A 27,903-nucleotide genomic window follows, 5' to 3' on the forward strand; every position below is an offset into this window, starting at 1 on the left:
CACAACTGTACAATACTTTCCTAAGAAATTCTTGATTTGTAGCATTAGAATCAGACTCTGAAGCAAGAGATGAGGACTAGAAAGGAAACTTATCAAAATGGAGCACGATCATGAATATGGACTTCAAACCTACCAAATACATTGTGTGTGATCTGATCTTATCAAGACTCAACCGAAATTATTAAAGTGAAAGAGCAAAGTCAAACATTCCAAATAAAAATAACTTTCCATAAGAGAATTATTTCTCTTAGAAGAAGTTTCCTAAATAAGAAAGTAGCCAACTGAAAATGAATATTTTCTTAGAAGAAAATTAGCAATAAATGCACGAAATTAATGTAATCAAAAAAGTTCAATTACACAAAAAAAATTACATATTAAATAAAAGGACTTCACAAAATTTTTACCTCTACAACGACAAGCCCAAAACATACGACACGACATATTAAAAATAATAATAATATATGAATTTATTAATTATAAATAAATTAAAATAATAATAAAATTTAAATATAATACTAAATATTATAATTATATAATTAAAACTATTAATACATGAAACATTAAGATTATATATTAATTTATTTAAAGGGTGTGATATACAAATTTGAGTATTTATAAGTAAATATTCAAATTCTAATGTTGTTAATAATTTTTTTATATGATTATTTGTAAAATATTATTCAAAAGTTATATAAATATAACTACTAAAGTCAGGGCCGACCCTGAGTTGAAATGGGTCATAGGCAAAAAAAAAAAATTTGGGCTCACTATAAAGATAGATGGTATTTTTAAAAATTATTAAAAAAAATATGTATATTTTTTAAAGGATATTTTTTTAGGGAAATTTACATGGTATACTAACTTTTGCCATTTTTTTACAAAAATACTGTCAGACGGTATTTTTTACTTTTTTACTGTGTTTATTTATAAGTTTTATACTGCAGTATACTGTATTAAGTTTTCACTGTTGTTCTACTGGTGTTTTTTAGTTGTTCTACTGTTGTTTTGAGTTGTTCTGTTTTGTGTTCTACTAATGTTTTATAAAAAACACAGTATTTTTGAAAAGATTTTTGTGTGACAGTATTTTTGTAAAAGTTAACCCAAATTCCAGTATTTTTGTAAGTTTCCCATTTTTTTATTTGGGTCTCTAAAATGAGTGGGCCCTAGGCGCGGGCCTAGCCCGCCTATGCCTAGGGCCGCCATTGACTAAAGCTATAAAATATACATATAATTTAGTAATTGTAAAAAAAAATATAAAAAAGCAAAGTACAAATGTAAGCCCGAATATGAAAACGGGCTAGTCTGTTTAAGAAATGCGGGTCGTCACGAGTAAAGCACGACACGAATCCGAGCACAACACGAAAATACCGAACCTACGAGTCGTACCGACTTACCTTTTATAAATATTAGCATGACACGATATGCCTTATTTTTTGAAAATCACAAATAAATATGAGTTGGACCAGCACGACACGCACGAACTTTCAAAATTATTGGTCATTACTTTAAAAAAAAACAATTAAATAATTTTTCACGTACAAGTAAAGGTGTTCATTAGACCACATCCAATATTTTTAGTGCCCATCTGGATCCGATCTAATTATATATTGGATGTTAGATTTTATAATCTAATTTGATCCAATTAATTTCAATCATCTAATCAATCCAATAGATGTTGAATTTGATCGGTTCTATCCGTTAAATGTATTTCATGTATGTTTATTGGTTTAATTCTAATTTATAACAACATAAAATCTAATTACACATTCAAACTAAATAAAAATATTAATTAGTTCGATTGGATGTTGCATATATTGGATTTTCAGATACCTCATCAAATATTAGATACAATTTAATTGTATATTTAAAAATAACATCCAATCTGATCCGATCACAAATAGATATCCAATATTTAATGGTCAATTGTAATTAGATCTGTAAATTGTTATCGGATCAATTTATATAAAACAAGCACAAATTTTCAATCACAAAGTATCAAAAAAAAAAAAAAAACATGAATAATTCTCAAGAAGAGATTTGTTCCAAAAATAAAAAAATAAATTAAAACACTAGGAAGAGAGATCAACGGTCTCGCCGTTAATCCAACCAGCTTCTCTTTCTCTGTAAAAAGTTCCGGTACACTCTGCTCCGGTCTTCCAAAGTCCGAGATCGGAGATTGAACTAGTAAATCAATGGAGGTCGCCGATGTTCCCCTCGATGATAAGGCCAAGAGAATGAGGGATCTGCTTTCTAGCTTCTACGCCCCAGATCCTTCACTCCCCTCGTCTCCATCCAAGCAAGCCTCTCTCGACGCCATTAACACCAGTTCCTTCGATCCCGATCAGTACATGAATCTCCTGGTACTCCCTTCTTCTCTATTTGCAACCTCACTTATGTTAAGTAATGTATTTGTAACAATTGATCAGTTGATGCTAGGGTTAGAGCTGAATCAAGAAATAAAATAGTATCTGAACTGAAACTATAGAATTTGGAGTATTTGTAACGAAAAGGTTTGCATTTGTGTTTTTGAATTTAGAATTTGGAGTCAAGTTTTTCAATTGTGCAGGTACAAAAATCGAATTTGGAAGGCCTTCTTCAAAGGCATGTTGAAATGGCAGCTGAGATAAAGAATCTTGATACTGACTTGCAAATGCTAGTTTATGAAAACTATAACAAGTTTATTAGTGCTACAGATACAATCAAAAGGTAATCTTTTGAACTCTATATATGACTTGTTTCATTGTGAAATATAACTTTTTTTTTTGAGTTGGCTACTGAGAAATGTGCACGATGGAATGACTAGTGTCAGAGAAACTTTCATGTCTATTTTCATTAAAACCATGTTCTTTCCATAATTCCAACAGGATGAAAAGTAATATCGTGGGCATGGAAGTAAATATGGAACAGCTCCTTCATAAGGCATGTGAAGTGATATCTTGTAGTTTGATTTCTATTTTTTCTTTCGTTATATGAGGGGAAGATTAACAAAATGAGGGCATAACAATGTTGGTCTCCAAAATCATTTCAGATAATGTCCGTGCAATCTAGGAGTGATGGCGTTAACACTTCTCTGTTTGAGAAGAGAGAGCACATAGAAAAACTTCATCGAACACGTAATCTTCTCCGTAAAGTCCAGGTATTTGAATATTAAATTCAAATCTTACTTAAGTTCTAATTTATAGTTATGAATAATTTGACATTTTTTTATTCATTTAACCCAAATAGAAATTCAAACTTGTCCCTTAGATCGCCTTTGCATTGTACCCTGGCCTAGTGGATTGACTTCTTGATTATCAGGCTGGGAATTGAGTATAACAAAACCCTTTTTCTCAAAGTTTTTTTTAAATGGAATTGTATTTATCTTTAAAAAATTAGGTGATGCATTTTTTGGATACAAGAAAATCCTGATGTTTCATGCAATGTCACTTTGTACTGAGCAATTCATTGATACTTACTTCAAAATTTCAAGCTACATTGCTAAATTATTATAAAGCCCTTTATTTTGTGATTCTGAGAATTTTATTTTATATGCAAATATTCTGTTTGACATTGTATGAGTTACAGAGATTTGTTGTCTGTGTTAAGAGCAGTTTATATACGATTTACCTGCTAGACTTGGAAAGTGTATCAAATCAGAGGCGTATGCTGATGCAGTCAGATTCTATACTGGAGCGATGCCAATTTTTAAGGTTTCTTTTTGTTTGATTGATGACCTTTCCCTTTCTAGTGTTGATTCAATCACTTTTATGTACTTTGAATGCAATTTTCTTGTAAGTTTGCTTTTGAAGTGGCTACTGTAGTACTTCAAAATGATATTTGTCTTAGTACTTTCTCTTTTAGGTGTACGGAGAATCATCTTTCCAGGACTGTAAGCGAGCATCTGAAGAAGCAATAGCTGTAATTACAAAGAATCTGCAGGTATATATAATTCTATCTTTTACCATGTCTAGCCAAATCTCGGAAAAACTTTAGTTATTTATTTTGGACAAAATTTAACTCAAATTTTACTCTTTCTACTTGTATTAGAGTAGCAAGTACAATGAGAAAGAGTGTTCAAAAGCTGTACACCAAAGCCTGAACAAAAGAAAGGAAATAAAAATAGTAAAACCTTCCCTGATCAAGAACAGAGAATTTTTTTAAAGAAAAAAAATCTCGCAGCAGGAAAGGAACTTTTTTAAATTCTTGTCATTATGCAGCCTTAGAGCAACTTTTGGCCTTATATTATCCCACAACCTCTCGACCTCACTTTCCTCGTCTTGAAAAATCTTTTATTTCCTTTCCAACCATAAAATCCACCACTCTATAGGATATTTTGACTTCTCCAAAGGGTGCATTTTTAGTTCCAAATGCTTTGCTGTCTTCTTTATTTTGGTTTGGTGCATGTGCGTGTATGCCAGAGGAGTGGGAGCCTAAAATTCTGCCTTATGATGTGCTGATTTCCTTTTTCAGGGGAAGCTATTCTCAGATTCTGAATCCATACAAGCAAGAGCTGAAGCTGCAGTGCTTCTTAAGCAGCTGGATTTCCCGGTTTGTACTGCATTTCACTTTAAATAATTTTTATTCACTATTAGAATGAAGTGCTAAGCCCTTCATTTTACTTCAGATAATTTGTTGCCTGCTCACTTCAATTTGGCATAAAATTATACGTAACTGGAATAAGGAAATATAAAATAAATATATCCTCTTATAATTATTACTCAAATGTCTTATAGTTTACTTTTTGTAGTTTTTTATTTTTATCATATCAAATATCTTTCTCTTTTGTGGTTTGATTACATATGAAGTCTGAAATTGGAAGAAGAAGTAATATCTATTGAGTATCATTTCTGATATATAACTGTCCATTTGATGACAGAAAACCCACATTTTGGCAGGTGGACAGCCTACAGGCAAAGTTACTTGAGAAGTTAGAACAATCCCTTGAGGACCTACAACTGAATATGGAAGACATATCTTGTGCTTCAGTGGATTCCAGTGATCCTTCTGAACAAAGAAATATGTCCACGACACCTCCTATTACGGCACATGAAGTGAGTAGTAATAATTCTTACCTCTGGTTGTTTAAGTTTAAAATTGGATGCAAATGCAGAAAAATTAGCTGCGTGTGTTGCCATCTGGTAGATTTATTATTACTAGTTCCTTGTTAGTTTGAAGTACTACTTAAGTATACAGCCTTATTTCTCCTCTGGATAACTTTTAATCAAAATTATGTCTAAAAGATGGTTATTTAAGGTCTTTGAAGAGTCTTCAAGTAAACACTATAAAATTTCTGTTAGGATATAAAATAAATATAAACAGTTATATTTATGCCACAAAATATTATAAAAGTACCCCATTTCAAAATGTTTTCTTATTACATGTTTATGAAGTAAAATGGCCAAAAATATACTGCTTTAAATCTTTAATTCTATTTATAAAATTTTAAGCTTACTGAGTGCACCCAATCCTATTTTAATTAAAATTGTAAAACTTTTCCCCTTTAAATTGAGTATTTATAATCTTTTGAAAATATATTATAACAACACAACAGTAAATTTTTCTTATCGAAAAGAAAATCATATAATATTTTAAGCTTATTGTATATTTAATTATATTTTTATAAACTTATATTTGATATTCTATTAAACATTTTATGATTTTTTATTTAGTTATTTATTCTATTAGGCTTTATCGCCTTTTCAATGAAATTCTCACTTACCTTTCAAAAAAATAAACACATAAATAAATTAATGTGAGATACACAATTTTATTCTATTTTTATTTTTTGTAAAATGAGGTAAAACTAAAGACCTACTATAGAGTATAGACATCTTTTAAATTATGAAATATGGTGTTTTTAGTTTGCGGGGTATATATATAAGTTTATGGGGTGTAAATATAGCTTCCCTATAAATATTTGTCTGTACTATATTTAGGACTTCCATTTTTCACTTCACTAGAATTGCATTTGATAAATTCTGTTCAACTATTGTTTTTTGACCTTCATATTAGAGCATTTTCAATAGAGATGCAAATAAGTTATGTAAAGCTAAATATAGCTCACCTAGCAAAAAAATATTCCAATAGTGTGCCAAAATTGATTTAAATTTGGCACATAGAAAATAATGTGTTAAATTGCATTTTTTTAATAAAGAGAAAAGATCCTCTTGTCTTAGACAGAACCCTCCCCGCTATATATTAAAAAGCCTTACTTGTAGCGGAGGAAAACTATGGTTACAATTCAAAGCAAAGCAAAAAGTCCTAAGACAAATTTCACTCTCCAATACTGCCCCAGAAAAGGACTAAAAAAAACTAATCGAAGCCACATACTGCCTTTACAAAATTGTTTTCCATTCTCTACATAAATCTAGAAAAGACAGGTCCTCAAGATGTTTGGTTCTAAAGACTCAAGTAGCAGTCCAAAACTTGACTTTCTCCCACACAATCTGCTTCTGGTTTAGCAGCCCCTTCAAAAATTCTGGCATTTCTTTCCGGCCAGCCCAAATTGTTGCTAAGATCACTGTTTGCCATAGCTTTGTCCTATGTTTACTGCCAATTAATTTGGAAGCTATCATTTGTGATACGGACCTTGGCATAACCCAAGCCTCACTTGTGGCGGAGGAAAACAATGATCACTGTTTGCCATAGCTTTGTTAAATTGCATTACTATAAGAGCACCTCCAATGGAGTGCTAAAAGTGTGGTGCATATGCATATTTTAGCCCATCTTCATAAAAGTGAACTCTAATAGTAGTGTATAAAGTGGTCCAAATTTAGTACAAAATATAGCATGAGCCAAATTTTACACCACAATAAATCACTTTTTTATTTATTCTTTTTCACGTATTAATATAATTAATAACTTTTTACATTTTATTTATATATTTAGTAGAGTTATCAATAAAAATTTAATGTTTTTATTGATTTTTTTACACATTTCTATCAAAAAAGGTTAATTTTACCCCTAATGCATTGGAACACTATTGTAAAATTTGGGACAAATATAAGACCATCTACAATGTAAGATGTAAATATTGTGTTTAATTTGTCACAAAAAAAATAAGCAAATGCTATATTTGCTACAACATTTGCTATTGTGCTCCAATGCACAATAGCATTTTATGTTGCAAATCATGACAAAAAGTAAAATATCATTGATGAGCATCAATTAATTAAATATTTAAAAAATAACTAATGTCAATATTGTTATTAAAAAAAAATTATTAAAGCTTATTAATGATCAATGACAAAACTGTAATTGAAAAAGTTGCATTTATTGTGTGCTAAATTTGGCACATGCTATATCTTGTGCCAAATTTAGCACAACTTTTAGCATGGATCAAATTTAGCACACCTTTGGAGAGCTAATTTTCTCATATTTTGAGCCAAATTTAACTCAATATATACACCATCTGTTGGAGATGATCTATGCACTACTTTTTTTGTTTACATTTATGTCCTTTTGATTTTTTTATTATTATATTTAAGTATAGTATTATATTATAAACCTTTTACATTAATAAAAGGATAAATAGTGACATAGTACCCAAAATTTTGAGTTTGTTAGTGGCATAAACCCAATGATTTTTTTTAGCGGCATAAGTTCACAATGTTAGCAAAAGTGTAATTTTCCTCAAGTTTTGTCAGTACAGATACTCTGTTAATGTCTTAAACAACACACATGTCAGGCTCAGATTCTAAATCACTAAGTTTGGACGGAAAGATGTAGCATGTGTTATGTCTAAATCTTCTTTTAATAAAACAAAACGAAATCTCTATTAACGAAACTAAATAAAAATTACAATTTTACAAATATTGTGTATTTACCTCGATAAAAAAAAATGGGTTTACGCCAATTATAAAAACAAAACTTGGGGTACTTATAATAAAATTAAGGATAATTTTTTTTATTTATATATTTTGACAAAAGCATTAACTAATATTAAATTTTGCATCAAGTTTTACAATTATCCATTGGAGTACAATATTAAAAATTGATTCAAATATTTTATTAAGTAATTTTTTTTTGCCAAATATAGCACAATTCTTACCTCTTCCAATGAAGATGGTCTTAGAGTGATTAGGTTATACAAAGAAGATAGTGAATAAAGCCACCTTTCTATTTGATTTTATTTATTTTATATTTCAACATCCTTCCATGGAATTTTTATTTCTTGGCCTGCATAAGTGTAGTCCAATGTTAAAACTTAATTTGGCAACTGTATTTGTTAGCTAGTTTTATCTAGGACCGGGAAGCTAATTTACCCTTCAAAACTGAGGCTCTTTCTCCGACTAGCATCTGGCATGCAACTGATTTATGCTTATGCACTTTATTAGTTTATATTTTTGAATCTTTACTTGTCTCCCCTAGCAGCTGTTTTGTGTAGTTGTGTGACTGATATCTAAACTTCTCTGTAGGCTTCTGTTCGTGAGTTTGCAGAGGCTATCCGTGCATATAGAGTAATATTTCCTGATTCAGATGACCAGCTTACTAAACTTGCAAAACACTTGGTTACCAAGTAAGAAATTAATTTATTATGAGATATTTTTTAAAAGATTTGAAGCATTTTCCTGATGCAATGTAATTTGTGTTTGTTATATTTTAGGCATCTTCAAACCACTGAGCAATATGTGAGGAATCGGATTGGTTCAGCAGATCTGTTACGTGTTCTTCGTAAGTACTATGAATATTTGAAAACCTCTGTCCCTTCTTTTCGTCCCCCTTTATAATTTTAGGATAATAATTCAACCAATTGATGAACCCTTCATTAGTCTATTTACTTTGTAAAATATGCTTAAGCGAATTCCTATTGGATTTGTGTACTGGGAACTAGTATTATAATCCTTGTCATGGAATGTTGTAGTTTTTCTACACTAGACCACATACTTGTATTTTTCTTTGAGGTAATTTTAGGGACTTTGGCTTGCTTATTGTCCTCTTTGAGACTTCTAGAGGGCATCTTTACTTTCCCGAATAACAAATTATTAATTGCTAGGTTTATTCATCATGTCTGATAATTTCTTCCTAGCTCTTCCCAAGCTTTCTGCTGTTCGGAAGTTTTCTTCTTTGTTGGTTGCCCATCATTTGCAACCTAAAAGTGATCATCATGCTTAATAAAATGCCATCTGCAGGAATTATATGGACAGATGTTCTTTTGATGGATGATGTGATTCAGGAGGCTGTTATGGGGGATTACTGTCTGGAGGTTTTATTCTGAATTTCTCTCATTATGTCTTATTTACCCTTTGTTTAAAGCTAACTTCAGATGTATTTTCTTGGCTGCTGAAAATCTTCTTGGTAAAATAGAAACCAATCTATTACTTTTAGGACAGGTTGAAAGTTTCAGACTAACCGTATACATATTTGCAGACTGCTCGGGTGGTTGTTAAAGAGTACATTGCAAATACATTTTCTCATCTTCTACATGATATCTCAGGTCAGGATATTAAAAAGTTCCTTCTATAGTTAAATCCAATGTATTTAAAACCCATTTGTTTTCAGTTTTTGTTAGATCCTTGATATCTTTTATTAAGAATTTCTGCCTTGTCAGTCTTCATTTGCTTTTTGTGTCTATATTGTTACTTAAAACCCAAATATTTGAAAAGAACATGAATTGTGCAAATTATAAGTGGAAGGGAAAGAACAGAAGGATTTTTAGCAGCTTCTTATTATGGTATAACTTTATAAAGTTGGAAGTTTTACACAATCACCTGATATAGATAGCAGGAATTATCTTTTGTCGAACTTTCAATCTTGATAATCAAGGATAGAATAGTTTTAGTGGCTTCATAGTTCATAATGGAATAAGACTACTTTATTATGTTGGATATGTAGACAATCACCTGATTTAGATAGAAAGGATTTCATTGTTAAATATTTATTCTTAACAATCAAGTATTAAGTAAAGAAGAGTAAAAATAAATCAATTTGTGCTGAAATATTCTGTTGCTGCATCTTATCTGGAGACTTAAGGTTCTAAGTTTAATTTATTTGAATGGGCATCAAGTCTAACTTTAATCTGTACAATATGGCAGATACCCTCACTAAATCCCGTATTGACCAAAAAGATGGATTAGAAAAGGATTCATTGCAAGTTGCTTTGGAGGCCAGCAAGAAAAAAGTGCTTCAAGGCAGTATGGATGTCTTACTGGTAATTTATAAAATACCTTGGATGCAATAGTTGATCTATATAAATATGTTGGATTCTTTTAGCATTCTGGATCATGGGTGTAAATAAGTGACCAATTAGTGTACATATTATATTTTTTGTTTCCAACTTGTAAAATAGATTTCTTCTGTAAGTATGTTTTCTTTTCTTTTGTTTTCTGTTCTCATGTATGTATCTAATAGGATTGTTTAGATATTTTTACGCTAAGTGTACGTGCATGCTGTGCTGTGTATTTAATAATTCTGCACTTTCTAGCTTACCTATATTTCACACCCAATTATTTCAGGACTTCCGCCAACTTCTAGATGACGAGTTAGAGCTACTAGTTAAACTGAAGGACTGGATTGTTGATTGGGTACAGGAAGGATTTCAAGATTTCTTTAGGAAACTTGATGATCGCTTCCTCTTGCTTTCAGGGAGAAACAATTCATCTAATCACGATCAAGTCTTGGCTGGTCTTGTACTAGTGCTGGCTCAGCTTTCTCTGTTCATTGAACAAACTGCCATTCCAAGAATCACTGAGGCAAGGAGATATGGCCAAGAATTCTATGTTTAGTGTTAGAAAACATCAATTTTTAGTTAATTTTATCTCATTCTTCTGGTTCCTGTGGTGGCATTTGATCTAATTTTCAGGAAATAGCTGCTTCCTTTTCTGGAGGTGGTATTAGAGGCTCCGAATATGGACCTGCCTTTGTTCCAGGAGAAATTTGCAGAATGTTTCGTTCAACTGGTGAAAAGTTTTTGCACCTTGTATGAGTTATATGCTTTGATATATTCAGTCTTTTGAGATTATTCCAATCTATTATAAATGGCTTAGTAGGATCTCTTCTATTGTTATTGGCCTGCATGTTGCTTTTAGAAAGTAGATGTTTCTTTGAGCATTTTGACTTAATGCTAATATCCTTTCAGTATATAAAGATGAGAACTCAGAGGGTATCAGTACTCTTGAAGAAGAGATTTAATACACCAAATTGGATCAAGGTTAGGTTACTCTTGAGGCATTTTGCCTATGGACTTGAAAGAAAGTAACCAGCATGCAGTAATTTAACTCTGATTTTTCTATTATCTTTGCATTTTTAACAGCACAAGGAGCCCAGAGAAGTTCATATGTTTGTTGATTTATTTCTCCACGAGGTTAGTAGATCTTCACTTTCCTTTTTAGACTAGTAGTCAAGCATGGCTGACCTTTACATTTCCATTTTCAAGTGTTGTGTAGCATGTTTTGCACGACAGTTTATGTGTTCTCCTTTTTGTTACCACGCTAGTTGGAAGCTATAAGAAATGAAGTAAAGCAGATTTTACCTGAAGGACTTCGTAAGCATCGTCGGACTGACAGCAATGGAAGCACAAACTCATCTCGGAGCAATCCATTGCGAGAGGAAAAATTAAGCCGGTCAAATACCCAAAGGGCTAGGAGTCAGCTTCTTGAGACGCATCTCGCAAAACTATTCAAACAAAAAGTTGAAATTTTCACAAAAGTTGAATTCAATCAGGTAATTTTGTTCTGTCCGTATATATGTAATTAACAATTTTGTGAAATTGTTTAGGAAGCCTAAAATTGTCTTCAAATTGCAGGAGTCAGTTGTATCAATGATTGTAAAACTGGGCCTCAAGAGTCTGCAAGAATTTGTACGCCTGCAAACCTTCAATAGAAGTGGATTCCAGCAAATTCAATTGGATATTCAGTTCCTAAGGAATCCTTCAAAGGAAATCGTTGAAGATGAAGCTGCCATCGACTTTTTACTCGATGAGGTAAAATAGAAAAATACTCCTACTTGAGAAATACTGCACAGGAAATCTGCAACTAGAATACTATTACTAAGTTGTCACATTGAGCAGGTAATTGTGGCTGCGGCAGAACGTTGTCTTGACCCAATACCCTTAGAGCCCCCCATCTTGGACAAACTAATACAAGCAAAGCTGGCAAAAACTAGAGAGCAGAATCCAACCTCTCAATAACATGTGAAGGTGAAACATTGTTTTGTTTTTATTTTTCTCTTGTTTTCTGTGATTGGTATTATTTTGTTTCTGAGATACTGGCTTCCCTTTTGTTCAGTTTTGATGCTGTTTGAAAGAAATCATTAATCCACTCCACTGTGACAATGAGATTTTTCTAATTTGAGGCATCAGCGTGAGCTCTCAGCTAGGAGTCTTTCATCTGTAGACTGATGACCATAATTTTGTGGAGTTTCTTAATCTCATCAGATTTTACTCTATTTCGAGCTCTATTGGTCGATTGATTTGTTGTGGTTACAAATGTCTGCTATACTTGTGGACTTATAGCTTGTAAAACGGTGCCCAGAATTTTAACTGATTTATGTGAAGAAGTTGATTTGATTACATTGATCTATTAAATAATCAGGCTATATGAAAGTGATGTTGCCAGTGCAGCGTTGAATTGCTTCTAATTTCCCAACCCTTCCCAAAACAAAGTTTGTAGGAGTGTAATTCTTACACTCCATAACACTAAAAAAAAAGTATATTCTCTATTTTTACTTTTTCTTTTTTATAAATTTATCTCATCTTTATGTATATCAAACATTAAAGTTAATCTTTTAATAATATTCTTTTATTATTAAAATAGCTATTACTGTTCCACCAAAATATATTTTATTACTTTATACCTACTGACAAAACACTATGATGCACCAAAATTGGGGGATCAGTTTAGCCAACAAGAGTAGACTAGTGAGATTAATATCGATTTTGGATTAGAATGACTTCCATTATTTAGGAAAACATTATTTTTAAGAGGCTAATTAGGATTTTTGCCTTTTGAATTTTGACATGTACTAAATTATGCTCCCTGAACTTTTAAGGTTATTGAAAATGCCCCCTGAATTATTGAGATTGTTGGATTTAAGGACTTTTGTCTAATTTTATTCAATTTTACTATTTCAATGATTGTTTATGTACTAAACCATGTTCCCCAGACTTTGAAATCTATCAAATCATGCCCTTCGAACTTTGACATGCACTAAATTATGCTTCCTGAACTTTCATCTATGTTAGACTTTTTTACTAAAATTAGAAAAAAGTCCTTAAATCCAACAATCTCAATAGTTCAGGGGACATTTTTAATGACCTTAAAAGTTCAGGGGGCATGATTTGGTACATGTCAAAGTTCAGGGGGCAAAAATCCTAATTAGCCTTTTTAAAACTTTAATATCAACATTTTGCAAAAATATGTGTATTTAACTCGTTCTTTTTAACATTTTTTTGACTTAAAAATAGGGATATTCAACGTTTTCCTGTAAAACTTTACAACTTGTTACTAATATTATAAGTAGGAAATTATAATCATGTAACTTTGAAATTTCACAAGGTGTACTATCGAAGTTATCCCAAGCGGAGTGGTTCCAAACCAGGAAGACACCACTTGACGGGGGTTTTGGAAGGCCAATCACGTATTTGGAATCATTTGAAGTGTTTATAATAGATATTAGTGGAAACTAGTACGGTTGGAGAGATCAGGTTATGATACAGAACTTGTTGGTGAACGTAGACGTTGTTACATTTAAAAAAAAAAATAGATTTGGTAATAAACATAAAAGTTGTAAATCTTGTTCTTAGTTCCAAAACATCTTGAATCGTCCGAATTAGGGCAATATTGAGCAAGTTATGCTCAAAATACAGATAGAATACATGACAGGAAAATCCTAAAATGTCACCATCTCGCCCAAAGAGTCACCACCTCATCCAAGGGTGTCCCATCTTGCCCAAGAGTGTCATATCTCACCTAAACTGGCCGCCACACACCCAAGAGGTCACCTCTTCATTTCATGTCAAGCCTCGACTCGCTATGGCTTTCCCTAGCCTCATGGCCTAAACAATTAGTAAATATAAGTGTTGAAAATGTATAAGGGAAAGTAGGACTAAAGAAGACAAAAAGCATGACCTTTCCACATCTCATGACTTAAACACTTAGTAAATATTCTCTAAGTGTTGAAAAGGCATAAGGGAAGGTAGTGTTGGGAATATTTTAATAGAATCTAGATTTACTAACAAGTATGTTTCATTAACATCCTAAATATGAATATCTCTAATACGATAAAATTAAACACATAAGAGTTTAGAAAGCCTTACATTGATTGCAGTAGAATAATATGACTCCTTCCGCTCGATCTGTAACCTTTGTTCCTTTCTGTCGCAGAGTAATAACAAGATCTAAGCTTGGATCTCTTTCTCTCCTTCGGGTTGGTTACCACCATCCTCCGCAGTGATTGAGTACTTGACTTGCTATGTGTGGGCATGACACTCTATTACTATGGGTTGATTATGAAGAACAATGAAGGAGGTTCGAAATTCTATCAAAGGTGTCTCTCATCTACTAGTTGTTAGGCAAAGTTAGAAACTAAATTTGGTAGGTTGAAGGTGTTGGATGAGAATGAGAGCATCGTGTTCCTTTTATAGTGTTTCAACTAGGGCTTAGGATTGAATTATATGGATTAAAAAAGAATAAAATATTAGGTAAAAATTGCACATAGTGGTCGGCCACTAAAGGGCCTTTTACTAGTTACAATTTTGCCACTTTATTTCAACCACTTATTCTTCTTTCAATAATACTATATTTTCTAATTTCAATCTTATAAACGTCAAAACTATTTATTTAATAATTATAATTAATTATCAAATAAAATTTCCATTTATATTAATTATTAATTAGACCATACAAAGTCTCTTAATTAATAAATAGACCCCAAAACCTCTTTTCTTCACAATTAAGCCATTGCTTAGTGAAAATTCATAAATAAGACATAGTCTAATTTTAGAATTCTAATTGATTATTAAAACTAATTAACTGAGTCTGCAAGCAGTATTACCTAAACTAGTGGGTGAACCATGAGCCTATATAACCGAGCTTCCAATAAGTAGATCTATAATTTACCAAGTAAATTTCCTAACTTATTAATTCCTCCTTGCGCCACTATAGATTCGGAATTGTACTCAATTATATAGAATGCTTTATATATACCAAGATATAGATACGTTATGATTATCCATTATTACAATCCTTATAGTCAAAGATCCTCTATAGATGACCTACATCGAATAGGGACAAATTTACCGTTCTACCCTTCAATGTATTTTATCCTTAAAACACTTAGCTACCTATAAATTGATATTTCAGTAAACTAATGTAATTACTGAAATGAGATCCCAATCATTTATCTCTATTAAGCCAAGCTCGAAGGAAATCATCATTTCACTTCTAAAAACTTATAGAAGTTATAAATTCCATATCTATGATTAGCGCTCCCACTCAATCGAACTACCATGTCCTTAATCTGTATGTCACGAGAAGATCCAATTGGTCGACCTTAACGAAAAAATTGAAGAACATAAACAATACAATTAAGATTGAACCTAACCATATCATAATTAAGATCTATAGACCTAAGATCAACCAGTGATATTGACTTAGAAAAATATAACGGTAAGTTTATGATATCTTATCCAAGATCAATATCGGCCCGATCCAATGTATACTCCATACATCCGATACTAGTATACTTTACCAATGGCCTGAAAATGACATAACACTTATCCAAGGTGTAAGTATACATTATCGCTGATTATCATGTCAGTCTAAATTCAATGTACTGACAAATTATGGGACTTAAACTTTTAAACACGTAATCATGATGATATTCCACTGTGATGACGACACTATAATCATGAATAAATATATATGTTCCAAACTTAATAGAATTTATACATTAAATATATAATCATGAAATAAATCATGTGAACCATGCATCATAAAATGATTTCTGATCTTTTATTAATTAGTAAATCTGATTATATTAAAATGGGTTTTATTTAAGGCAGAAAATCCAACAAACTCCCACTTGCACTAATATAAAACTAGAAGTGAATTTCAATTAATCTCAACAGACAGAATATCCAACAAACTCCCACTTGCACTAATATAAAACTAGAAGTGAATTTCAATTAATCTCAACACCTTGATATCTAGATCAAGTGTAGTATGTAGTATTTTCTCTGTAATAGGATCTGACGGGTTGTATTCAGTACAAACTTTCTCCACCATTTCATATCCTTAATCACAAAATCCTTGATATTGTGAAATTCCTCTCTATATGTCTACTCCTCTAGGGATACTGGATTATTTACTTTTGGAAACTACTTTTGTGTTAGTCAGGAAGTAACACTAGTAGTTAATTCATTATTGGTACAATGCCAAAAACTGTATAGAACTTTCCATAGGCTGAATAAGTATCTTTCCTGCAACTTTAACATTCAGTCTCACTGGTAGATTAGAGATTCCAGATCAGTTTTTATACTTACTAAAAATCACTGCTTCACCCCCAGAGTAATCACCATTTCATCAGTAGACTTTCTAGCATCAACGCAAGTCTAGAAACCTAATTTTGTGTAGTCTAAGAGTATTAAAATACCACCCTTATCAACTAACATATAGTTCCTCTTGTTGACCTTAAGATTCACTTGATCGTCTTCCAATGTTCCTTTCCTAGGTTAATATGATATATACTCATTACTCCTAATCAACAACATTTTTCTAGACTAATGCATTGCAAAGCATACCTGAGACCTCTCACTGTTGATCCTTAAGAAATTCCTTTCATGACTTTTATCTTTTCTGGAATAGTTAAAACTTTTCTCTAGATAAAAAAAAATCTACGTCGAAGTCAAAAGACTTCCTGTAGAATTAGCCATAAGAAAAATACTTCAGCATCTTACTAAAGTAAGTTGCTTGCACTAAAGTAAGTAAATTACCAGGTATACCACAAGCCACAGATTTAGATAATCTCAAACCTATAATACTAGGATCAAGAAGTTTTGTTAAGTCCATTGAATATACTTATTTTCAAAAATTTCCTTTCTTGTCCTTGTAATAGAAAACCTTTGGTTACTCCATATGAATGGTTTCAACCATAGTTCTCTTGGCTTTTCTTCTCAGTTCCTTATTCTGACTATCCATTACTTGTTTAAACTAACAATGGATTTTTATCACAAGTGTCTCCTAAGTCATAAAATGATGAGTTCCTTGAAACCCTCCCACTATGATAAGGTACCGTGACTTTTGTCTAAGAACACTAATGGTATTGTCCTCATCAGTTGTATCAAGACAACAGAGGCAGTAGGTGTTGGAAATATTTTACCAGGATCTAGATTTACTACCAAGTATGTTTGATTAACATCCTAATATGAATTCTAAAACAATGAAAATAAACACATAAGAGTTTGAGAAAACCTTACATTGGGTGCAGCGGAATATAATGACTCCTTCCATTCAGATCTCTAGCCCTTGATTCCTTTATGTAGCAGAGCATTATGAAGATCTGAATCTGGGTCTCTTTTTCTTCTTCTTTAATGTTGATTTTCCATAGTCTTACATACTATGATTGAGGTACCACTTGATGTGTGTGGGCACTACTCTATCACACAAAGGAATTTCGAAAAACAAAAAAGAAAGAGAGGGGAAGTGGCGGCTTCAGAGTGTTTGAGTGAAAGAAAATAATACATTTATGTGTGTGTCAAACCTGAAGCCTTTACCTTCTATTTATTGAATACCACATAGGGTTAAGGTTAAATCACTTGGCATTTAAAAATGAAAAATAAAATGAGAAATATGATGCAAAGTGGCCAGCCATGGAATAAGGAAACAAGCCTCTCACTTTTGCAACTTTCCTATTTTATCATTCCTAGTTTTCCATTCTCCAAAATTGCCAATTTTCTCATTCAACCACATAAATGTCAAATCTAATTATTCAATAACTATAATTAATTATTAAATAATACATTGTCATTTATTTTATTTATTAATAAAAACTAATCAAAATTTCTCAATTAATAAATATACCCTTTAAACTCTCTATTTACTGTTTTACCCTTGTTTAGTGAAAATTCATAAAGTAGACATAGTCTAACTTTTAGAATTATAATTGATTAATTAAAATCAATTAACTGAGTCTTACAAGCAGTATGGTCTCAACTAGTATGAGGACCATGGGTCTATATGACCTAGCTTCCAATAAGTTGAACCGAATTTACCAAGTAAATTCCCTAACTTATTAATTCCTTATTGAATCCACTCTTAGAACTTGGAATTGCACTCTCAGTCATATAGAACGCTCTATATGTTCCATGATATAGACACGTCATTAGTTATCCATTGTTATAATCCTAATGTGATCAATGACCCTCTAATAGATGATCTACATTGAAAAGGCACTAAGTTACCGTTACACTTTCAATGTATTTTATCCTTAAAACACTTAGCTCCGTATAAATGATATTTCAGCAAAGTGAAATAAGATCTCCACCATTTATCTCTGTTTAGCCAAGCTCGAAGGATATCATCGTTTCACTTCTAAAATCCTATAGAAGTTATAGATTCCATATTTATGGTAGTGCTCCCACTCAATTATACTATCATGTTCCCAAAATGTACGTATCACTCTGACCCAAAAGTAAGCTTAACTAACAAATCAAAGAACATGTATAGTACTCTTGAGATCGAACCTAACCATATCGAGATTAAGATCATTTGATCTAGGATCAACATGTGATATTGAATTGAATAGATATTACGGTAAATTTTAATATATCTAATCAAAGTTCAATATCGGTCCCTTCCGATGTATACTCCATACATCCGATACTGGTAAACTTTGTCAATGTCCTAGAAAGGACATAACACTTTTTCCAAGGTGTAAGAATACCTATCGCTGATTATCATGTCAGTCTAAATCCAGTGAACCGACAAATCAGGGAATAAACTTTCGAACATATAATTAAGATTACGTTCCACTGTGCTGACAACACTATAATCTTTAACAAATTCATATGTTCTGGACTTAAATAGAATTCATACATTATATATATAATCATGAAATAAATCATGTGAACCATGCAACATAAAATGTTATTTCTTATCTTTATTAATAAGTAAATCTGATTATATTGAAATGAGTTTTATTTAGGGCACAAAACCCAACAGTAGGACCATCTTATATAGAATAAGATGATAGAACACTTTGGAATAAAAAAATATATCCTCTACTTTGTTTTTCAAATTTAGTCATATTCGTAATGACCATAGGATGGTACACCACTAATCACTTTAGAATAGCTATCAAACTTACAAACCTTAGTTAACAGTTCTAGCTTTTCTTAAATTCATGATTTAGGTTATCCCTGAATCTAGTAATGGTTTACACTAAGTACACAACCATTCCATCATTCTGAAATTTTCTTATTACGAGGGTATTTCTCTAGAAGGACTTAGGCAACTGCTAGTAAATTATCATAGACTATTATACTATCATCAATATGCAAACTGAATTTCTGGGGAGGTAAGTTTGGATACAATTCAAAGTTTAACTTAATGATCTTTGAACTACATATCCACCAAATATTTCTCCACCCCTATCAGTTCGTAAGATCTTTAACCACTTACCTTTATGGTCTTTCACGATTGCTAGAAATTCATGAAATTTCTCAAATATTTCAAATTTCTTTGCATAAGGTAAAATCTAGAGTGATCGTCTAAAGAATTTAACGATAACTCATATCCACCCTTGAATGTACATACATATGTCAAATACAGATGATCCTACTTTCAAGTGGATATAGGCATGTTTTCTCTTTGCAGAGAATGATCTTGTCAAAACTACTATGAACAAGATACAAATGCCATAGATATATAATATGCAGTTGTTGTCTTTTGATGACTCAGGTCTAGTTACAGCAAAGAATTCTTAGAATAGTCCAAGTGGATCTTGGTCACAGAATAAAAAATTTAATCTATACATTAACATACAGTTTGGATCCATTGACAGAAAATGGATATAAACTTGTGAAAGTTACACTAAATGTTCAATGCATTATGGAAACTGAAATTTAAAATTTCAATTTGGAATCTAAAATTTAAAGTCAAAGACATAAATTTATACCAAATATACAATGAGTTATTATTCTTTCTTGAACAACCACTACTAATCTAACTCTAAGTCTAAATTTCCCTTAGTAAACATATACAAGTAGGAGATTCTCTAAGATTGAGAATTTATATCAATTCGGGATAGAATGTATGGAATATAGTCATTTGCGTCATTCAATTTCATAGGAGAAAATAGAGTGACATCATCAAAAGATGATTTATAAACCATTTATCCAATGATATACTTTCTAAGCAATTTCTTAATGAAAAAGCTAAGAGGAAACATAAAGGATAATTTCGATTAAAATAAAATTCCAATGATGTCCCGTTTAAGCGAGAGCTAAAGTTATTCTTATTTTATAAATTTCTTCATTGTTTCATATTGTAAACACTAGTCTATGTTGTCATCTTTGGATGTACAACTAGATGTTGCATTTACAAATACTTATCTGTCGAGATCTAACACTATTATGTTTGTCTTACAAATGACAATCCTTTGAGATTTGTCCCATTAAAAATAACAAACTAAGTTAGACCAACAATGAAGATTCGAAATTTATACTACAACAATATTAATAGAAAATAACAAGATTAAATATAAATTCATACATATTCAGAAATTATCATACATTTAGCATGTAATAAAGACATGTGAAAATACAAAACAAACATATCTTATATAATTTCTAAGGTTTCCAATAAACTGATACAATATCCAGTTTAGGCAAGAGTCAAAGATATCATTAATTGAATAGAGTAGTCAACTCATTTAAAATGGATATCATTCTAGCAACCTTTTATTCGATCAAGATAAGAATCCAGCATTGTCATGTTTAGGCGAGAGTCAAGGTCATTCTATCTTATGAGCTTCCACCATTATTTCATACTTTATAAGCCCTACTCTTAGTAGCCACTATTAGAGTGGACGTTACTAAGAATAAAAGACTTATAATAATACTTATTTTTCGAGATTCTACGGCGTTAAATTGCTAATGAAAGAAACATCTACTAGGGATGAATCACGCTAAAATAAGAACTATGTAGAACCAACAATGGAGATTTGAATATAAGGCAAATGGTGGTTAGAGTTAGTCAAGGATTATGAATGTGAAATTTTATATCATATTTATACCTCAATATTTTTCAAAATTGATTCTTTCCCCCCTTTTTTTTTTTTTTTTTTTAAAAAATAAAATTATAACCAGTTTCATGAGGCATTATGTGTCATGAGGTATTTGTTGTGGAATTTGTTTTTTGTTTTTTTTTTTTCAATTTAGGTTCCAATATTTTAGGAACTAATTTTCTCTTTAATTATAACTGATTCTATTTTAATAACCGCTTTGTGTTATTATGTGTTATTTGTTTTTATTCATTATGTTATAAAAATTAGTTCTATTTTTAAATATAATCGGTTTAAATTATTGCGCGTTACTTGTTTTATTCATAATGTTATAGGATTGGTTCTATTTTAATTTATAACCAGTTTAAGTTATTCTGTATTATTTGTTTTTATTTATTATGTAATAAAACCGATTCTATTTTTATTTATATTTGAGACATTTACTTCTGCTGACTTTTTCAATGACTTCTCCAACGACAGTGACTTTTCCAGCAACTTTTTCAGTAAATTTCCTGGCGACAATAATTTTTTTGGTACCGATAACTTTTCCGTTGAAATTTATTATTAAAAATTTTATCAAATTTATTTATTGTATATTTTTAATTTCTCATATTTTAAACATTGATTATTTTTTAATTCTATATCTTTTTATGTTATTTATTTATGGGATATAAAAGTAAACTCCATTAATTTTTCCTGAAAAAACTTACCTTAATTTTTAATATCTAGAGACTAAACATGTGTTTGAGCCTCTATGCAGGGACGGACCCAGATAGCCCCCACTAATAAAAATATTGTCTTTTAAAAATTAAATTTAATTATTTTTAATTTGATAATTATAGACTAAAATAATAAAAAAGCCCCCACGAAATTAAATAAATTTAGTAAGAGTAATTATAATATATGTATAAATATTTTTTAATAATAAATAAGCCCCACAAAATAAAATTTCTGGGTCCGTCACTGCCTCTATGTCATTCCTTCAAAAGAAATGAGATTTTACATAATAATAGTAATTTTGTATTGATGAAGAAAAGATAGATATTTATCTCAAACGGAAAAAAAATGAAAAGAAAGATACCAAAATAAACATGAATCACATGTGAACTTTTTCTTTTTTGTAATGATCATATGTGAACTTATAATCCAAAAAAAAAAAAAAAACACATCGGCAGTGAACTAAATTGAGTAGATTTTCAAAGAATAAAAATGTTTGAGTTCTTTCGTACAACACAGAAGTGGCTGTAGTTTAGTGGTAAGAATTCCACGTTGTGGCCGTGGAGACCTGGGCTCGAATCCCAGCAGCCACATTTCTTTTATTATTATATCTTACTCTTTTCTTTTTTGATAAATTATATTTTAACTTCTTAGAAAGAAAAGAAAAGAATTTAATCAATGAAGAGATCCTGGCCGTTCATCTTAATAATTGCATCGCAGTGGATCAGAACCCTCTCTTTCCCGCCAAAACACCACTCTCTTATACTCATTTGCCGCCAAGTCCCATTCTCATCTCTTCCATTTCCATTCTCCTTTCTTTCTTCTCAGGCTCCATACTTTTCTCTCTTTCACTCTTTCTCTTCTCCGTGTAGCCATGATGAAGGACCTCGATTTCGATGCAGATAAAAGTAAGCAATCCTTTCATTACTTTCTCCGTTTTCAGGTTTCTCTTTCGAACAACTATTCTGATTACGTTTTGTGTGTGTGTTTTCGCCTCTCAGCACTCGCGAAAGAGTTCCTTTCAAATTTTGCAGATGACAATGGCGAGGCCAAATACATGAACATCCTTGTGAGTTTCTATGTTTTTATCAAACTCCGAATATTTGAAATGAAGCTACTTAGCACTTTCGGTAGCAGACTTTGAGCTTTGTTTGTTTGTTTGTTTTAATAGCAAGAGGTCGCGAATCGCAAAGTCCGAGCTGTTGAGATTGATCTGGAGGACTTGTTTAATGTAAGTTTAGCATGTGCTGTGGTTTTGGTTTGAAAACCCTAGTTTTCTGTTATGAATTTATTTTGATTTTTCTTGTTCTTTAGTATAAGGACTTGGATGAGGAATTCCTCAGAAGGGTTACCGAAAATACTAGGCGGTACGTTGGAATTTTTGCGGAAGCAATTGATGAGCTTATGCCCGAGCCGACGGAGGGTTTTCCAGATGATGATCACGACATATTGATGACACAAAGGTCTGATGATGGACCGGAGAATGTTGACGGTTCAGATCCCCATCAGAAGATGCCTCCCGAAATCAAGCGCTATTAGTGAGTTCAGAGCAAGACTTTGTTTTGCGTTTTGGTGCTTACTTCCTTGACTAATTGGTTTTTAATTCTTTTTTTTACAGTGAAGTTTACATAAAAGCATCTTCCAAAGTGAAGCCCTTCACCATTAGGGAGGTCAAGGCATCGTACATTGGTCAGCTAGTGAAGATATCTGGCATTGTGATCCGTTGTTCAGATGTTAAGCCGTTGGTGCAGGTTGCTGTATATACATGTGAAGAATGCGGTTTTGAAATTTACCAGGTAAACTTGCTTAATCCTTTTATGCAACACTGAATACCATCTTTGTCTAGTTTCATAATGTACTAGAATAATGGCCCGTTGGCTCTATCCTTCCATTTGCATAATTTTGTGGTATTTTTGGCATTTGGTTGAAGTTGAAACTTCGAGTAACTTTTGAGATTTTAATTTTGTTTTTATTCTTGTCTTTCAAGTTTCAACCACTTCAGTAAAGTTACTTGAGCGAAACATGAAGGATTCTTCTTTTTGTTTAACTTTTTTCTAGCACTTCTCTCATTTTCTTTTTTTTTTTTTCCTTTTTGTGGGTCTAACAGGAGGTCACTGCCCGAATTTTTATGCCCATATTTCAATGCCCGTCCAAGCGTTGTGAAATTAATCGAACAAAAGGGAATCTTATCCTTCAACTCAGAGCATCTAAGTTTTTGAAATTTCAAGAGGTGTGTAATGACCAAACTACAAATTTTGCCACTGACAAATCTACGCCATGATTTGGTTAAAATTTTGTTATTAATTTTTCAAAGCTCCTTTTCTTTTTCCACGAGTTACCATTTTGAGATGATTAAATTTCAGGCCAAAATTCAAGAACTAGCTGAACACGTTCCAAAAGGTCATATTCCTAGAACTATGACTGTCCACCTTAGAGGAGAACTTACAAGAAAGGTTTGTTATTCTTTCTTTAACTTATTATTTTTTGGTATCTTTGATAGACTGAACATTATGGCACTAATAATTGTGCTGATATTATTTTAATTTTTGTGTTTTTGGAAGAACTAAAATTGCTTAGCTGCAGATAGTGTTGGTTGTGCTTAACTTGTATCTGCTGCTACTTTATTGATCACCTTAATATTCACATATATATTTCCGTTATCAGGTGACTCCAGGTGATGTTGTTGAATTATCTGGAATATTTCTCCCCATTCCTTACACTGGTTTTAGAGCAATGCGAGCTGGTTTAGTTGCAGATACCTACCTGGAAGCCATGTCGATTACACATTTCAAGAAAAAATATGAAGAGTAAGCACTTTGAAGTGTCTTCCCTTACACTCATTTATTCTAACTTTCTGTTTGAGACTAAAGTGCTTTATCCTTCAGAATTTTATGAAGTTAGCAATTACCTTAAAAGGTCACCTATATATGTTGCTTTCCTCTCTTTCTTACTCTAGAAACCTGTGCTTCTTCTGAGAAAGATTTTGGTAAAATCAATCAACTTCTGGAATGATTCTGTGTACTTGTTAGGTGTAAAGATCTGCTGTTTACTAAGGTATGTTCAATTACAGGTATGACCTTAGAGGTGATGAAGAAGAGCAAATTGCACGTTTAGCTGAGGACGGTGATATATATAACAAGCTGGCCCGATCCTTGGCACCTGAAATTTTTGGACATGAAGATATTAAGAAGGCTTTGCTTCTTCTCCTTGTGGGTGCTCCTCACAGGAAGCTGAAAGATGGGATGAAGGTAAACACATTGGATTATCATGGTATTGAATATTACTTGGTTCTATGCTGAGTTCTGCCTCTCATCTTATCTGCATGAATCTAGTAACATCAACTTAATTGGTTGTTATTGCTTCTGTTTGATGGGTGACTTTTAAACATGTTAATAGGTACTTCTCTTATGTGGGATCTATAAAACACATATTTTGTTGAGGTTAAAATTGTATATATGTGTCAAAAATAAAAAGCTCCTTTTTTTCCCTTGCAGATTAGAGGAGACTTACATATATGTTTGATGGGTGATCCCGGAGTTGCAAAGAGTCAGCTTCTTAAGCATATAATTAATGTAGCTCCGAGGGGAGTGTATACAACTGGAAAAGGAAGCAGTGGAGTTGGTTTAACGGCTGCTGTTATGAAAGATTCAGTTACGAATGAAATGGTTCTTGAAGGAGGAGCATTGGTGAGTCATGCACAATTATGAAGGCATCGTTTTTGTTTGATTCCACCTATGCATGACTTTTCAGATTTAAGTTGTTGCTGCATAAACAGAGTAGGACGATTTTTTTTCTCATTCTGAATTGAAGTCAAGAACTGGAGTTAATTTTTTTTTGAACAAAGGAACTGGAGTTAATTAAGAAGCTTAAGTTTGTGACATTATCTCAAGTAACTGTTTAGTTTAGCTGCTTCTTGAGGAGTTTTTCTTTCCATTTTTTGGCTTGGAAGTTAATCATCATAGTAAAATGACTGAATACAGGTGCTAGCTGATATGGGTATCTGTGCTATTGACGAGTTTGATAAGATGGATGAATCAGATCGTACAGCTATTCATGAAGTTATGGAGCAACAAACTGTCAGCATTGCCAAGGCTGGGATTACTACATCCCTAAATGCAAGAACTGCTGTTCTTGCTGCTGCCAATCCAGCATGGTATATTTATCATTTTGTTCCTGCTCATCTTTTCTAGCCATCTCCACTCCGTTGCTTTTCTACTTTTTTAATCTTAACCTTGTGGGTTCTTTTCTGTCATAGATGACTCATGACTTTGTTATACCAAGTTTCCAATATAGCATTGTAAGCTTACACTCTTGACCCTCTGCTCTTCCAGGGGAAGATATGACCTGCGGAGGAGTCCTGCTGAAAATATCAATCTTCCCCCAGCCCTTTTGTCAAGATTTGATCTGCTGTGGTTGATTCTTGATAGAGCTGATATGGATGGTGATCTTGAGTTGGCTAGGCATGTTGTTTATGTCCACCAGAACAGAGAATCTCCATCCCTTGGTTTCACTCCACTTGACTCATCTGTGCTTCGGTAAATGTTACATAAGCAATATTTTTTAATTTGCTTATTTACCACTCACTTGAGACCATGCCTTTTGTCATAAATTTTTGTGCTGATTTTCTTTTAAGTTCTGCGATCTTTGCACATGAGCATATTTGTTGGCTTGTTTTTGTAATATTTTATTTTATTTTGTGTTTCAGTGCATATATTTCTTCTGCAAGAAGATTGTCTCCTTCTGTTCCAAAGGAGCTTGAGGAGTACATTGCTAGTGCCTACACTGCTATTAGGCAAGAAGAAGCTAAATCAGATACCCCAAATTCTTACACAACTGTGAGAACACTGCTCAGCATCCTCCGTATATCAGCTGTAAGTCTTATTTTACATTTTTTTTTCGAAGTCTACTTCTCAATTGCCACGGCATTGTTTATTTTAAATATAGTTTGTTATAGGATATTTGAGGTTGGAGTTATAAAATTGAAATGGTGGAGCAAAGTACAATAAACTTATAAATTTTGTATTTGTTTCATTGTTATCCACAAGGTGCATTGACCATTCAAAAATAAAAAATCATTACAATAGAATAAGTTTGCTGAAAGCTATAAACCTTTACAGGCACTAGCTAGACTCCGATTCTCTGAAACAGTGGCTCAAAGTGATGTGGACGAGGCACTTAGGCTAATGCAGATGTCGAAATTCTCTTTATACTCAGAAGATCGCCAGAAGTCTGGTCTTGATGCTATCTCTGATATCTATTCAATTCTTCGAGATGAAGCTGCCAGGAGTCACAAAATGGATGTTAGCTATGCTCATGCACTCAATTGGATTTCTAGAAAGGTTAGTTTCATTCCTCATATTCATTAATTACATGTCTTTTGACCTGAATATTATACTTGGTTTTACTTTGAATATAATATGAACAGGAATTGAATATAATAACTATTCCATCAAAATGGCAGAAAACCCAATGAAAATGGACAACCAAATTTGATCTTAGATTCTGTTCATTCTCTCTCTCTCTCTCTCTCTCTCTCCCCCAAGGTAATAATTTTGGTTTTGGTTTGGTTTTGTTCTGAGCAGGGTTACAGTGAAGCCCAGCTGAAAGAATGTTTGGAGGAATATGCAGCCTTGAATGTGTGGCAGATTCATCCTCATACTTTTGACATTCGATTTATTGATGCATAATCTCTCTCATTTTATAACATATGAATTATGGAAGTGCACATTTTTTTTCTTCTAGTTTGTAACAGATGTATTTTAATTATCTAGTTTAGTTTTGTCAATTTGTATTTGCAGCAAATGATTAGATTGCATTTTAATTTAATATTAACTAACCAACAATATCCCATTACAGAAAAAAAAAAAAAACAATATCCTATTTCATTTATTCTATTTCTTTCACTTTTTATTCAATAGTGACGCGTAGATTGGACGCTAGGAGATCAGAATATATTTTAGCGCCAAAAATAAATTCAGGTTTTTTTTT

At 32.1% G+C, this 27,903-nt stretch overlaps 2 protein-coding genes and 1 non-coding gene across 4 annotated transcripts; all 3 read left to right on the forward strand.

The window, feature by feature from the left end:
• The first annotated feature begins 1,949 nt into the window (after positions 1-1,949).
• On the forward strand, positions 1,950-12,660 carry LOC115705660 (vacuolar protein sorting-associated protein 51 homolog). 2 transcript variants are annotated; one of them, XM_030633095.2, is made up of 21 exons: positions 1,950-2,360; positions 2,567-2,706; positions 2,865-2,919; positions 3,029-3,136; positions 3,591-3,689; positions 3,841-3,918; positions 4,450-4,527; positions 4,875-5,030; positions 8,397-8,497; positions 8,585-8,652; positions 9,111-9,184; positions 9,349-9,415; positions 10,014-10,129; positions 10,434-10,670; positions 10,781-10,897; positions 11,057-11,128; positions 11,231-11,281; positions 11,413-11,640; positions 11,723-11,899; positions 11,987-12,115; positions 12,204-12,660. In XM_030633095.2, the coding sequence occupies exons 1-20, from the start codon at positions 2,193-2,195 to the stop codon at positions 12,104-12,106; spliced, it is 2,310 nt and encodes a 769-aa protein (XP_030488955.1). In that variant the 5' UTR covers positions 1,950-2,192; the 3' UTR covers positions 12,107-12,115; positions 12,204-12,660. The 2 variants fall into 2 exon arrangements, with proteins under 2 accessions (XP_030488955.1, XP_060963652.1); XM_061107669.1 differs by lacking the exons at positions 11,723-11,899; positions 11,987-12,115; positions 12,204-12,660 and having other exon boundaries at positions 1,953-2,360; positions 11,354-11,576.
• Positions 12,661-22,436: 9,776 nt separating this feature from the next.
• TRNAH-GUG (transfer RNA histidin (anticodon GUG)) lies at positions 22,437-22,508 on the forward strand. The gene has a single exon. It is a non-coding gene; the product is annotated as a tRNA-His (tRNA).
• Positions 22,509-22,652: 144 nt separating this feature from the next.
• Positions 22,653-27,804, forward strand: LOC133033097 (DNA replication licensing factor MCM7). Its single transcript, XM_061107695.1, has 15 exons — positions 22,653-22,823; positions 22,917-22,984; positions 23,087-23,146; positions 23,230-23,453; positions 23,534-23,711; positions 24,023-24,145; positions 24,279-24,368; positions 24,580-24,722; positions 24,986-25,163; positions 25,410-25,601; positions 25,896-26,068; positions 26,247-26,450; positions 26,621-26,786; positions 27,033-27,254; positions 27,498-27,804. The coding sequence occupies exons 1-15, from the start codon at positions 22,790-22,792 to the stop codon at positions 27,600-27,602; spliced, it is 2,160 nt and encodes a 719-aa protein (XP_060963678.1). The 5' UTR covers positions 22,653-22,789; the 3' UTR covers positions 27,603-27,804.
• Positions 27,805-27,903: the final 99 nt, after the last annotated feature.

Source organism: Cannabis sativa, unplaced genomic scaffold (genome assembly GCF_029168945.1).
Source record: "Cannabis sativa cultivar Pink pepper isolate KNU-18-1 unplaced genomic scaffold, ASM2916894v1 Contig3, whole genome shotgun sequence".
In the NCBI taxonomy this organism is placed as follows: Eukaryota; Viridiplantae; Streptophyta; class Magnoliopsida; order Rosales; family Cannabaceae; genus Cannabis; species Cannabis sativa.